The sequence below is a fragment of the Oncorhynchus mykiss genome, chromosome 27 (genome assembly GCF_057628025.1).
Source record: "Oncorhynchus mykiss isolate SJ-2025 chromosome 27, ASM5762802v1, whole genome shotgun sequence".
Taxonomy (NCBI): Eukaryota; Metazoa; Chordata; class Actinopteri; order Salmoniformes; family Salmonidae; genus Oncorhynchus; species Oncorhynchus mykiss.
The window spans coordinates 17,365,579-17,381,438 of NC_143048.1; the positions used below are offsets into that span (position 1 = coordinate 17,365,579).

Consider the following 15,860-nt stretch of genomic DNA (forward strand, 5'->3'; position numbering starts at 1 on the left):
CTTGTGAATGTTGACCTGTTTAAAGTTCTTATATCAGCTACAGAGAGCGTTATTTCACCAGAACTGTTGGTTCCCACATGCACGCTTCAGTGTTGCTTGCCTCGAAGCGAGCATAGAAGTAATTTAGCTCATCTGGTAGGCTTGGGTCACCGGGCAGCTTGCAGCTGCACTTCCCTTTGTAGTCTGTAATAGTTTGGGTATATTTGTAATCATTAAGGACTGGGGAGTTTTTCAGGATAAAACAGAAAGAATGGAGCTAAGCAGTGGCAAAATCCTAGAGGAAAACCTGCTTCAGTCTGCTTTCCACCAGACACTGGGTGATGAATTCACCTTTCAGCAGGACAATAACATAAAACAAGTCCAAATCTACACTGGAGTTGCTTACCAAGAAGACAGTGAATGTTGCTGAGTGGCTGAGTTATACTTTTGACTTAAATCAATTTGAAAATGTATGGCAAGACCTGAAAATGTTTGTGTAGCAACAATCAACCACCAATTTGACAGAGTTGAAGAATTTTGAAAACAATAAATGGGCAATTGTTGCACAATCCAGGTGTGGAAAACTTTGAGATGTACCCAAAAAGACACACAGCTGTAATTGCTGTCAATGTGCTCCTACAAAGTAATGAATCAAGATTGTGAATACTTGTGTAAATGACATATTTCTGCATTTCATTTCCAATAAATATGCAAAAATGTCTAAAAACATGTTTTCACTTTGTCATTATGGCGTATTGTGTATAGATGGGTGAGAGAAAAAATCTATGTAATCAATTTTGAATTCAGGCTGTAACAACACAATGTGGAATAAGTCAAGGGGTATGAACACTTTCTGAAAGCACCATCTGTCAAGCCACCCTGAGGAGAGGCAGCTGAGGAGAGGGCTTTTGGCACTTTCTCTCCCTCCTTCTCCCTTGTTACTGCTACGTCTGTGTCTATGTCTGATGAAGATAAAGCTATATTTCAACAGCTGAATAAGCAGCACGGCCGGAGCCTAAGCCCAAAGTCAGAAATACTTTGCGAGCAGCAATTTAGGGCTCCTAGAAAAACAAGTGTAGGAATGAGCAAACCAATGTGAGCAAACATCATAATAGTAATGGGCTCCTTCCTTATAAGAGTCCAGGAGAAGTGCATGTCTGCCCCTAGCCAACCCCACTCATGTACACAAAACAAGCTCATACACCCCCCTCAACCACAGCTATTTTTACAAGCTTCATTTCCCCTAGCTCTCGCTATCAAAAACACCACAGCTATTTCAACAAACTCTTCGCTCTGTCCCCAAACAAACTATAGCCATCATTTGAGAATTTCTCAGACAACAGTGTTTGAGCATGCAGAAATTAGTGCAATCAATCCAAAACAAAGAATTGTGGTCACGGTACAACATGGATCACAAGATTGGGGCATCCAACTAACAGTGAAGTCAGCACTACACATTATAGCCTATTCGTTTTTTTTTGTAGGCAATGGTACATATTTTCCCTCTAATGCGTTAAATTCAGGATTAAGGTATAAACTGTTGTTAGATTAGTGGAACATGTCTGCCCACAGAGTTGTGGCTGTGACCTTTAACCCCTGGCTGCCCTGCCCTCTGACCTGCTTCGTTGTAGACGGCTGACAGCTTGTCCAGCATGTCCCTGTCCAGAGCCAGGATCTGCTGCTCCAGAATGGAGGAATAGGACAGACCACCACTGCTGCTCTCATTCTTCTCCTTCTCCTTCTCCCGGTCGTAGCTCAGGAGCTGCTGACGCAACGCCTCCGACAGATGGGCCTTGGCAAAGTCAGCCGCCGCCTGGGACAAGAAGGAGGAGGGAGAGAGAGCTACAGTGAGCTGGCTATACTGAAGTCAAGAGTTATACATGGTGTAAACTGTAAGAAATTGTAAACTAAGTGATGTTCACAGCTCTGCCCTGCCACACAGAATCAAACCATGTGGGTGCGCCCGCACTGTAGTCTCACACACACACACACACACGGGGGAGAAGACAAGCTACAGTAGCGGTGACCTAGCCGTCCTCAGTTCCTTGCTGAAACCCAGATAAAGCAGGAGATAAATAGCCATAGGTAAGGAGGGGGAGAAACTGCACCACTAGCTAAACACGCTTCCCCTCCCGCCGTGCTGTGGAATACAGCTGAGCAAGAGAAAGTCTATCCTCGGCTGTTCATTTCAGGCATGCAATAACGGCACACCCTTTGACAGACAGATATGCAACGCTTCACAACAAAGAGAACGGCTCGTTGTTCTCCTCCTTCACTGAATCATGGCCAGAGATTCAAGCCTAGCCAAGCTGAGCCAAAAGAGAAAGATATTAGTGTAAAATAATTAGACGCTTTTGACTAACAGGGGGCTTAGCGCTTATATGCCCCAGACAGAGCATGATCTTCTGCCTTATCACTCAGAAACGGTTTCTGCCTAACATTTCAATTCGCTTCACTTTCTGACTCTCCCTCACAATATTTCTCTGGCTCTCTCGCTTCCGCTCGCTCTGTGACTGTCCCTTGCTCTCTGTATCCGACCCCTTCCCCTCTGCCTGCGGTTCCCACAACCCCTCTGTGCTCGCTTTGGGAGCGAGGCCTACGGGTGGAATATCCGTCTAGGCCTCTTTCTCTGGCCTCTCTCTCTGAGCTTGCGTGGGGACGCATCTCAGACATTCCTTCTCTCCTGTGGTTACCATAGTAACCGCAGGGATCATAAGGAGGTCAGAGGTCTTTTGTCTGGAGGAACTACATGGGACAGTAGTGACCACATTAATAGCTGCTTATTGTGAAGTACAAGGCCTGTCTGGGTTAACAATGGCGATGTATCCTTTCAGACATCCAAAGAGCAGATGTGTGTGTGTGTGTGTGTGTGTGTGTGTGTGTTTATATGTGAGTGAACACACAGTCATTAACCCTGGATAAGCAAAGAAAACAGGATAACAAGTCTTAGTTATCCTGTTAAGGGACAGGGTGGATGATCGGACACCTGTAAAGAGCTCAGCCCTGCTCTACTCTGACCCGTCCTAGTCCCACTGATCAACTGTGATCAGCACCACCCTACTCAACTACTTTACACCTACCGGGACACCAACATGTCTACTATTACCCAGATATTATCAGTCGCCTGAGAAAAAGGACGAAACGGTAGCAGTCATGGTTTATACACCGAGAGTGAGAGACAGACACAGAGAGGGGATGGTAGAAGTGTGTGTGACTTATCTGGGCTGTGTTATTTGCTGTGTGTCGTGAAGGGGAGAGGAACGGAGGACTGGGGAGAGAAGAACAAAAGGATGACAGAAGTATGGAGAGAAGAATGACGGAGAGTGTGTGTGTGAGAGAGAGAGATAACACTGCTCTGAGAACTCTTATCTGCTGCGTGTGCACGGCCGACAGTTCTGCTGCTGCCTTAATCATCACAGTGGCTAACTGGGGGGGTTTGATAGCCACAAACGACATCCTTCTACCAGACCGTCCACTGGGAGTTGGGTTTCAGACTTTATGTATTCTCAATTATGCTTAAAAATATTTAGTGCCTAACATTCTACATAAACGTCAGTTAGAAAGACCCTTTTCCTACCACTCATCTTTAGAAAACGTACACTAAAAACCGTTGACACAGTGGAAAAAATCTCATGATTTATTATTGAAATAGCATGGGCACCTGAGAAAAACTAAATTGGTACAATTGAAGTGGCAAAGCATAATGCAGCATGCGGGTCGGGGCAGATGAGATGTAGCCATTGTGTGTGTCTGTAACTTTTTGTTAGCTTCTTATGTATAAATGTGTTTTTCAAACGTAAAAAAAAGGAAAAAGAAAAATGTGGACAGCAGTCGCAGAAGGCTCTTAATAACAGCCTACCCTAATGAGCAGAATTACCATGTCGTGGGAGTTGGCCTTGCGGCGGTGCTTCACCAAGACAACAAAGCAGCAGATCCCATCACATGAGAGGCATCTGTCAGCAGAGCGACAGAAAGGCAGCAAATATGCTCTCCTGATGAGATACTTTGTGCATTTACTCTATTGAGATGCACACTGTCCACACACTGGAGTTTTCCCAGTGTTCTTCAGCAGCGAGTGTGAGGAATGTCACAGCTTTGCTCTACCAGCAGATTCCCCCTCCTTACACACACCCCTTATATAACCGCCCACCCTGAAGACCATCTCCCCTCAACTGAACACTTTCCAAATCCCCTCCCACACCATATGCCTCGCCCAACCCAAACGAATAACCCCTCCACCCTCATCCAATGACAACAGCCATATCTCTTTACCATAGACGTCCGTCAGACAGTGAGGTTATTAGATCCAGGGAGAGTTATGTACTGTAGGTCTCATTAGGCTGACTGAGGGAGGGACAGGGGACTGAACAGAATGACAAGGAGGGAGAGGGGACTGAACAGAATGACGGAGGGAGAGGGGACTGAACAGAATGACAGTGAGGGAGAGGGGACTGAACAGAATGACAGTGAGGGAGAGGGGACTGAACAGAATGACAGTGAGGGAGAGGGGACTGAACAGAATGACAGTGAGGGAGAGGGGACTGAACAGAATGACAGTGAGGGAAAGGGGACTGAACAGAATGACAGTGAGGGAGAGGGGACTGAACAGAATGACAGTGAGGGAGAGGGGACTGAACAGAATGACGGAGGGAGAGGGGACTGAACAGAATGACAGGGAGGGAGAGGGGACTGAACAGAATGACAGGGAGGGAGAGGGGACTGAACAGAATGACAGTGAGGGAGAGGGGACTGAACAGAATGACAGTGAGGGAGAGGGGACTGAACAGAATGACAGTGAGGGAGAGGGGACTGAACAGAATGACAGTGAGGGAGAGGGGACTGAACAGAATGACAGTGAGGGAGAGGGGACTGAACAGTTGCTCTTACTGCCAGGTTTAGTGATGTTTATGGGATGGGGAAGGGTCTGCCTGATTTTAACTGCTGTTTCTCCAACAGAAAGTGTGTGTGTGTGTGTGTGTGTGGGGGGGGGGGTATCATTAAAAATACACACACACACCCCCCCTCTCCAAACAGAGAGCGAGAGGAGTAGAAAGCGAGATGAGGGCAGTGGACTAGCTTTACTGAAGTATTTCATTAAAATATATTCTCCATTTGTACAGAGAGACGCAGAGTGTGACCGAGAGAGAGAGAGACAGAAAGAGAGAGACAGAGAGAGAGAGCGCTGACAGAGAGAGAGAGCGCTGACAGAGAGAGAGAGCGCTGACAGAGGATAGAACGCTACAGAGGAAGAGCCAGTGTCCATCTTTGACTGATGTGGGGCTACTTGTCTCAGCTCACCTCTAAGCTACCCAGTACCACTGTCGTCCAACATGAAGGAGTGGAACACAGAAAGGCAGCTGCACTTTGTTGTAAACTACTGTCAAACTTGGCAAAACAAGTTATATATATTTTTTTTTTTACATTTCTCATCTTGAATCATCGATTTTGGATGGAAACATCTTGGCTGGAAAAGCCATGATGTTTAACCTCAAAAGGCCCATGTCTGCAACCACTCCTCACGTACATTTATCTGGTGCTATGACAGAATGTACTGCAACCACTCCTCACGTACATTTATCTGGTGCTATGACAGAATGTACTGCAACCACTCCTCACGTACATTTATCTGGTGCTATGACAGAATGTACTGCAACCACTCCTCACGTACATTTATCTGGTGCTATGACAGAATATACTGCAACCACTCCTCACGTACATTTATCTGGTGCTATGACAGAATGTACTGCAACCACTCCTCACGTACATTTATCTGGTGCTATGACAGAATGTACTGCAACTCTATAGGTTGGTTTGCTGCAGAGGTGTAGCGTAGCCTACTGTAACTATATCCTTACAGTGACATTGCAGAGGTCTGTCCTTAGCAGTGGAGAGTGCTAGCCTAGCGGTGAAAGCTAATTCCGTTAGGCTAGCATCATGTTTGCGATGTGTCAAAGCTCTGTCAAGTACAGGTCTTAAGTGGGTGAGAGTGTGCATGTGTGTGTGTGTGTGTGTGTGTGTGTATATATATATATATATATATATGAGAAAGGGAGTGAGAGAGGGGGGGGGGGGGGGGGGGGTCATTGTGCCAAATATAAACTCAGCAAAAAAAAAAGAAATGTCCCTTTTTCAGGACCCTGTCTTTCAAAGATCATTCGTAAAAATCCAAATAACTTTACAGATCTTCATTGTAAAGGGTTTAAACACCGTTTCCCATGCTTGTTCAATGAACCATTAACAATTAAGTAACATGCACCTGTGGAACGGTCGTTAAGACACTAACAGCTTACAGACGGTAGGCAATTAAGGTCACAGTTATGAAAACATAGGAAACTAAAGAGGCCTTTCTACTAACTCTGAAAAACACCAACAGAAAGATGCCCAGGGTCCCTGCTCATCTGTGTGAATGTGCCTTAGGCATGCTGCAGGAGACATGAGGACTGTAGATGTGGCCAGGGCAATAAATTGCAATGTCCGTACTGTGAGACGCCTAAGACAGCACTACAGGACGGACAGCTGATCGTCCTCGCAGTTGCAGTCCATGTGTAACACCTGCACAGGATCGGTACATCTGAACATCACACCTGCGGGACAGGTACAGGATGGCAACAACAACTTCGAGTTACACCAGGAATGCACAATCCCTCCGTCAGTGCTCAGACTGTACGCAATAGGCTGGACTGAGGGCTTGTAGGCCTGTTGTACAGCAGGTCCTCACCAGACATCACCGGCAACAACGTCGCTTATGGGCACAAAGCCACCGTCGCTGGACCAGAGAGGACTGGCAAAAAGTGCTCTTCACTGAGGGGGGGGGGATGGTCGGATTTGCGTTTATTGTCGAAGGAATGAGCGTTACACTGAGGCCTGTACTCTGGTGCGGGATCAATTAGGAGGTGCCACCAGCCATACTGCTCGTTCTGTGCGTGATTTCCTGCAAGACAGCAATGTCAGTGTTCTGCCATGGCCAGCGAAGAGCCCGGATCTCAATCCCATTGAGCACGTCTGGGACCTGTTGGATCGGAGGGTGAGGGCTAGGGCCATTCCCCCCCAGAAATGTCTGGGAACTTGCAGGTGCCTTGGTGGAAGAGTGGGGTAACATCTCACAGCAAGAACTGGCAAATCTGGTGCAGTCCATGAGGAGATGCGGTGCAGTACTTAATGCAGCTGGTGGCCACACCAGATACAGACTGTTACTTTAGATTTTGACCCCCCCTTGGTTCAGGGACACATTATTCCATTTCTGTTAGTCACGTCTGTGGAACTTGTTCAGCTTATGTCTCAGTTGTTAAATCTTACGTTCATACAAATATTTACACACATTAAGTTTGCTGAAAATAAATGCAGTTGACAGTGAGAGGATGTTTCTTTTTTTGCTGAATTTAGAAGCCATTCAAAACCAATATCCGTGGCAATGTAATAAGTGCCCTACACTTACCCCCTTTTCTTCCCTGCACCCTTAGAGGGGCATGACCATGAACCCCATGCAGGAGTTTATTGGTCCACACACACACAGCTGCAGTTTACAAAGAATAAAATTAAAGTGCATTGTCTGAAAGTTCTCAACACATCGTCACAGCAAACTGCTGACCACCTACGATAGCTTATCTATAAAAGAATGTGCTGCTGTTTGAGGTTTTAAATCAGGGTGGAACTGCTCTGTTGACTTCGAAAAGGTACTGTTCACCCTCACACTCCAAGCACCCCCGTAGAGAGACTGACCACAGATAAGCCACAGACTGAACCCTAACCACAACATTTCGGTCAGGGCGGTCATGGTCCAGTGCTTAGCCAGTGAACCACAGCAGCTGCGGTCCTATAGGCCATCCCAGCTTCAGTGTCTGTTACTGGTAGTCAATAGGTGTTGATCAGCTGCAACAGCTGGCTATGTCTGACCTTCTGAGAATAATTCTCTTCATCCCGGATCTTTGATCCAGACCAACTTCTGAGGGAGCCAGGGAACAAGGCCTCAGGCCTGGAATTCTCCAGTGCTTCTACTAGACCCATCTGTCAGTAGGACCTGGGGATTACCACTAACCTCTGATCTCTCCTTTGTGATTAACACCACCACCGTGTGTGTGTGTGTGTGTGTGTGTGTGTGTGTGTGTGTGTATATTGTGCGTGCGTGTCCCTAAAGGGGAATCTCCATTCAGTTTTTAAAATTAGGGTTGTTGGAGATCATTGTCTCTGCCTGTCAAAGCCTCGGTCCTAACTGAAACACGCCCCTTTAAGGTTTACGTTCAGTTGCCGTTTGTGTTGTAGAAATGAGCTGGAATGCCCCTTTAATATGAGAGTGAAGTGGGAAAGGAGGCAAGGGAGGAGAAGAGTGAGAGTAGAAAGCTGAGGAGGGTGAGGGGGTGAAAGGAAGGTGAGGGGCAGAGTGAGAAGAGCCAGAGATGGAAGGTATTCCTAACTCCTGGCAGGGGCAGGGGCTGATAAGACAGAGCCCATTCCACCCCAGCCATTCTAATAGAAAATCAGATTCATATTCTAATGGAATGTTTCAGAAAAGGAGGACTGGGGGTGTGGTAGGCTACACTGTGCTCTGTGACAGAGTGGACTGGGGGTGTGGTAGGCTACACTGTGCTCTGTGACAGAGTGGACTGGGGGTGTGGTAGGCTACACTGTGCTCTGTGACAGAGTGGACTAGGGGTGTGGTAGGCTACACTGTGCTCTGTGACAGAGTGGACTGGGGGTGTGGTAGGCTACACTGTGCTCTGTGACAGAGTGGACTGGGGCTGTGGTAGGCTACACTGTGCTCTGTGACAGAGTGGACTGGGGGTGTGGTAGGCTACACTGTGCTCTGTGACAGAGTGGACTGGGGGTGTGAAATGCTGTGAAGTTCAAAGTGAATGGAGGTTTGAGATGTAAAAACGCTGGCTGCCTGAGATCGTGGAGGTGAACATCATCAACAGAAGAAGCTTACTGAATGAAGCCCACAGATGAAATGCTATTCCTCATATGAGTGGAGTGTGTGTGTGTGTGTGTGTGTTGAAGTTAATTAAAGCCTCGGTATTGACTGTTTCGGAAGATTTTGCACGGTGTGTGGACGGTGTTGACACACACGCACAAACGTCATCAAAGCAACCCCTTCGATTGACTGTTCTTTCCCCCCTTGCCAGCTGTGTAATTCCATGTCCCTTCGGCACAATTAAGCTCTATGACATGCAAAAGCCCGCCTCCCAGGGGCCAGTGGCACAGGTGGTTGGCTCTTTTAAATGCCAATAAACAGTCTTTAACAGCCAAGGTGACCATCACCACCTTGAAAATCATGACATTCAGGGGAGTCAACTTCTCTAAAAACAAACACACATCCATTATTCATAAAAGAGATGGGAATTCTGACAGGAACGCGCACACACCCTTCTTACTCATAAAGATAGGAAAATGTTAATTGAGAAGTGATTCACAATCAGTGAAAGGAAGCAGCCATCTGTCAGTATGAGCCCATTCACTCACACACACCTCTTACCCATAAAGAGATGGGAATTATGACAGCAACACATGCACGAGCATGCGTGCGTGCGCACTCACACACACCTTCAGAATGATCCGTGTATGTCCCTGTGGAGGACAGAGGAGGCCATTACAGAAGGTGAGGCACATTAAAGAAACCAGACAACAGAAGGAAATCATCTTTGTAGACTGATTATATTAGGATTAAGACTTGAAACAAGACTCACTCAAGAGTGCTGAAATACATGCACACTGCGCTATGTCCACCATGCTTTCCAGTGTGAGTGAGCGCGAGTTAAAGCTTGTAATGTACAGAGGTGTGCTGATATGCAGACATTACAGCAAGGATGTAAACAAGATTCACACCCCCATCTTTCAAAGTCACACACACACACCAAAATGCCAAGCGTGGCATCTGTTTTATAGAATGCCTGTCGTTAGGTATTGCAGGCCTGTAATTTCTGAGATCTATAAGGTGTTGGGAACTGCAGTGTGTGTGTGTGTGTGTGTATAATAACAGACACACTGTCGTTAAGGGATCAGGTAAAAACCAGCCATTACTCTCACATGGGCGCTCACCACCTCAATGCTATGGCTCTGGGGGTAGTAATTAGAATACTCCTACTGACATTAATCAACACCGGCCATAAAAACACTTTTGCTGTGCACTCCTCTGAGGAGAGGAGGTTGGGAGAGAGGGAGGGAACAACCTCATGAAAGAGAGATGGCGCAGAAGAGAGAGCGAGCGAGACAGAGAGGGGGGGGGGGGGGGGGGGGGCAGAGGGAAGGGGGTAGAGGGAATCAGAGCCTGAGACAATGAGAGAATGTGAGCTGGATGCTTATACACACACACACACACACACACACACACACTGGGTTATGTAGGAAGCAGACGCACAATAGCCATTTTTCTAAAAGAACAGATGTAAAAGAATGTTATGACTACTTCCTTTTAGAACACAGATGGGTTCATCACCCAACAAAAACACCCTTGGGCTAAGAACAACACTGTACAATATCACCCAACAGCGCAGTGCACTACTGAGCTTACCATACCAGTCATCTTGATACCATCCTGCCATTACCCCTCACAGCCATTGTTGTACTCCTGGGATAAAAAAAACTGCTCCTTCTCACACAAACAAACAAACACACTTGCATGCACGCAGGTAAGCACAGCTCCATGAAAAACCTGCTTACTCAATAAACCCCCAGCTTCTGTCACTGCCTGCACCCTAAAGACAATACCTGGCCTATAAAACAGAGGTTTGCGAAAGAGAAAGGCTTCAGAAAGAGAGAGGTTTGCGACAGAGGACTGAGAAAGTGGTTTGCGACAGAGGACTGAGAAGAAGAGAGGACTGAGAAAGAGAGGTTTGCGACAGAGGACTGAGAAGAGGAGAGGACTGAGAAAGAGAGGTTTGCGAAAGAGAGGATAGATGGATGAGAGTATACAGTAGATGTCTCCTCTCCACAGGCCTGCCCTCCATTATAAATTCACTTGTCCTCTCGCCCCTTACCCGACCCCCAATCTATTTTTATACACACACTTCTGTGGCAGGTGTGTGTGTGAAAAAGCTGACATTTACTCTCCTCTACTCTCCCTTTGGCTCCCTGCACTCCATATTTAAGTAGGAGAAGGAAAATCATTGAAGTTCCCTAAAACACATTTGGTGGATGCCTCCACAGAATGGCAAAGGGGTGAGTCATACACCCCATACCTCCTTATCTGTTCCCATGCCCTAAGCCAGTTGGGACCTGTATGTGCTCTGTGGGTTACTGGGTAGTGGTAACCCAACCCTGGGCCACAGTAAAGCCTGGTCCTACTCCGGTCCTATTCCTCAGGCCCACTAACCTTATTCACACTGGTGAATGTGTGATGAAGACACAGCCCACAGATGATGTAGTGGATGAGAGTGAAACATGTCAACACGTCATTGGGATTCCTTTTCCTGGAGCACACAGAGCCATAAGGAGAATAGAGGATGGAAAATGTCAGCAAGCAGTGACAGTCTCTCTCACACACGCATCAGTGGAATTTGAGAGTGGTTCATCATCTCATTGGTATTCCTGCAATCAGTGGCCTGTGTTCTCTGGCACACAGTGATTTGATGCCAGACGCCTGAATATTCATATTGCTGGCTGGCTGGCTGGCTGCACACGCGACACAAACGCTTACACAAACATGTTCCTACTTCCTGCTAGACAGCGGAATGAGTCCTGAGAGGAGCCCCAGTGAGATGATTCAACAGTAGCAGGGGAGACTGGGCTTTCCTCTGGACCTGACCCCATCAACTGGGAGATGACTGGCTGATAATCTACCTGTTCACCCACTGATTCACGGTCTCTCTCTCTCTCTCACACACACACACACAGAAAAATTATTGTCCAAAGGGCTGTCAGTTATAAATGGCTCTCTCAAGCCACTGATAAATAATTTCATGTTTGATTAATCTGGCCTGGAATGATCTCCTGTTTGATTAATCAAGCTTCTATATGGTCTGTCTGACAGCCTGAGATGCTTCACTGAGGAGGCTAAAAACTGACCTTGCACAGTGCACTTCATCAGTATCCTACCCTTACATGCTCCGTCTCAGATGCTGGATAAACCAATCAGCAGAGGCTGATCAGTAACAGCATTGAATGTCTGATTCAATTCTGTCTGAAAGAACAAACACGAACAAACAAAATTATGGCCAGACAAATACACACCAGCGACAAGAAAACAGGATTTGTTGGCCATAAACGAGCATAGAGACACACACACATCATGAACTACATTTAGACATATAGTACCAGTCAAAAGTTTAGACACCTAATCAATCAAGGGTTTCTTTATTTTTACTATTTTCTACGTTGTAGAATAACAGTGAAAACCTTAAAACTATGAAATAACATACGATATCATGTAGTTAAAAACAAGAAAGATGTTAAAACAGAAACCAAATGTATTTTATATTTCAGATTCTTCAAAGTAGCCGCCCTTTGCCTTGACAGCTCTGCACACTTGGCATTCTCTCAACCAGCTTCACCTGGAATACTTTTCCAACAGTCTTGAAGGAGTTCCCACATATGCTGAGCACTTGTCGGCTGCTTTTCATTCGCTCTGCAATCCAACTCATCCCAAACCAACTTAATTGGGTTGAGGTCGGGTGATTGTGGAGGCCAGGTCATCTTATGCAGCCCTCAATCACACTCCTTCTTGGTCAAATAGCCCTTATACAGTCTGGAGGTGTGTCGGGTCATTGTCTCGTTGAAAAACAAACGATAGTCCCACTAAGCGCAAACCAGATGGGATGGCATATCGGTGCAGAATGCTGTGGTAGCCATGCTGGTTTAGTGTGCCTTGAATTCTAAATAAATCACTGACAGTGTCACCAGCAAAGCTCCCCACACCTCTTCCATGCTTCACAGTGGGAACAACACATGCGGAGATCATCCGTTCAACTACTATGCATCTCACAAAGACACGGCAGTTGGAACCAAAAATCTCAAATTTGGACTAAGACCAAAGGACAGATTTTCACCGGTCCATTGCTCATGTTTCTTGGCCCAAGCAAGTCTCTTCTTATTGGTGTCCTTTAGTAGTGGTTTCTTTGTAGCAATTCGACCATGAAGGCCTGATTGACTCAGTCTCCTCTGAACAGTTGATGTTTAGTGGTGTCTGTTACTTGAACTCTGAAGCATTAATTTGGGCTGCAATTTATCCTCTGCAGCAGAGAGGTCTTCATTTCCTGTGGTGGTCCTCATAAGAGCTAGTTTTATCATATTGCTTGAGGGTTTTTGCGACTGCACTTGAAGAAACATACAAAGTTCTTGACATTTTTCGTATTGACTAACCTTCATGTGTTAAAGTAATGATGGACTGTCGTTTCTCTTTGCTTATTTGAGCGGTTCTTGACATAATATGGACTTGAGCTTTTACCAAATAGGGCTACCTTAACACAACACAACTGATTGGCGTAAACACATTAAGAAGGAAAGGAATTTCACAAATTAACATAATAAGGCACACCTGTTAATTGAAATGCATTCCAGGTGACTACCTCATTAAGCTGGTTAGGAGAATGTGCAAAGCTTTCAAGGCAAATAGTGACTACTTTGAAGAATCTCAAATATCTTTATTTGTTTAACATTGATTACTACAGGATTCCATGTCTGTTTTTTCATAGTTTTGACATCTTCACTAATATTCTACAATATAGAAAATAGTAAATATGGAATGAGTAGGTGGAATGAGTAGGTGTGTTCAAACTTTTGACTGGTACTGTATCTTGTTGTGTGTGTGTGTGTGTGTGTGAGAGTCACAAAACAAAGACCAAGACTCATTCACCTCAGTTGCTCCACTTTGTAGACTGGTTGGAGCTCCTGTCTAATGGGGGACCACACATCTTAGTTTCTACTCTGAGAGTCACTGCATCCAGGCTGGGGAAGGGCTTACCTGCGGTAGGGGTGGCAGGGGACGGGTTAAGCCCTCTCCTGGAGGAGCTAAGGACCCCCGCTGCTCTGAACTCATCTTCTCCCTTCTCCCACTATGCTTTTCTTGCCTCATCACACAGCAAAACGCCCATACCGCACACACACATGCTCATAAAGACAACTCTCAGACACACACAGAATCCAACGCAATCACCCAGATGCACACAGACAATCCCACAGCTCTTTTGATCAGAAATATCAATTTGCACATTTCTCCACTTCACTGCATGGCCACACTGCGACATCACACCACCATCACTCTTCCTCTCGGTCGGTTTGTCTCCCTCCATTTCGTTCCCTCTCCAGCCCCCGATAAAAGGATCATATGCATCACTAATAATGCAGGCCTGTTTTTCTCTATCGCTCTCCTTTGAGAAGCCAACTGGAGGACACCTGAAAGAGAAAGTGAGCCCCCAAAATCACAACAGAGCAATATTAGAAGAGTGATTTGGACTGTAAAATAATGTTTATGGAAAGGATGAAATCTTTAACCATGAAATAATTCCCTCAGTTGTCAGCCTGTGGAGGCTGCTGAGGGGAGGATGGCTCATAATGGCTGGAACGGCACAAATGGAATGGCAAACCATGTGTTTGATGTTGTTGATACCTTTCCACCAATTTCGCACCACACATTACCACATACCTGTCCTCCCCAAATAAGGTGCCACCAACCGCCTGTGTTGTCAGCTGTGTAGTTTGAGAGAAGAAAGCAGAGTTTACACCTGCCATCAGGCTAATGAAAGCAGGGCCTGTACCAGGAGGGAGAGAGGAGAAAAGGAAGGAGTTGTTTGCCTTCTGAGTCAAACACACTGCTTCACTGTTCCTGAGTCTTTACTCCTCCGCTTCGCTTCCTGTCGGATGTGGAAGCATTCCCAGAGATCTGAGTAGGATGAAGTGGTCCCTAGACGCTGGTCTAAAGTCAGTGTTGTTCCACCAACCATCAATTCATAGGCTCTCATCTCCAATCAGCTGGCCCGCTCCAGATACCAGCACCACATCCCGATGGGATCTCAGATCACATTCAACACTGTATTTGGGTACAGCTAAGACGGGTTATTAGAAAACAGGTAGGACTTGTCACACAAAGGTTGGAAAATTCTAGGAACTTTCAGGAAATTCTCTGGTTTTCCAGAAATCCTGGATTTCCTGCTTATTCACTCCTGATTCCAGGTATCTTCCAACCAGGAATTCTGGAAAACCTGGGAATTTAAAGGATCCCGGAATTTTGCAACCCAAGTCACACAAAAGCAAATGAACACACACACACTTTTCCATATACATGCTGCATGTTGAACAGGCGCCCCCAAAATAAGGGCACATATGAGAGCGAGAGAAAGAGGGGTACTGTAAAAGAGAGAGTGTGAGGGAAAAAGAGAGTAAGCATCATTCTATAGTGCAGATGGGTCTCCCACTGAGGCAAGCCTGGTTTCCGTGGTGATTTGTTTTCCTGGGATGCACATGATGAGTAAATTGATGGCTTTTCATTTCAATAATACCTTACCCCACCCACCATAAAAAACAAAGTCACATCTTCCCTCAGAATAACCTTTCTTCCGCCTCTCCTCGTACCAATATTACTAGTCCCTCTTCACGTCTCCACCCCCCTCCCATTCCTCCCGCTCTCTGGAGATTGATGAAGCATTTATCAATTAGAAACTGGCCCCTCTCACCTCTCACCTCTCACTGACAGAAGACAACAAGTACTTCCTCATCAGAGACGTACAATGCTGCTGCTACTCCTATAAAGACACAATGTTAACCTGTTTCCTCTCATCAGCCCACTGTGGCAAAGACTGTTAACCCCTGACGCTTACGATCAGACGGGGTCCTTCTGATATTGATCACTGCACCGTATTCCCTATTCATCAATAAGCAGGAAAAACACAGCGATCAATGCAGCAGCCCAGGTGAGCGTCGCGCTACACAGAGCTCAACCATTAGCTGATAAACAT

General features: G+C 46.2%; 1 protein-coding gene across 1 annotated transcript in view; it reads right to left on the minus strand.

The window, feature by feature from the left end:
* LOC110507635 (protein phosphatase 1L) overlaps positions 1 to 15,860 on the minus strand; it is a 46,648-nt gene that overhangs the window by 18,400 nt on the left and 12,388 nt on the right. The window contains exon 2 of the mRNA XM_021587749.3: positions 1,597 to 1,792. Within this exon, the coding sequence (XP_021443424.1) occupies positions 1,597 to 1,792 (196 nt within the window). The remainder of the gene's footprint in view (positions 1 to 1,596; positions 1,793 to 15,860) is intronic.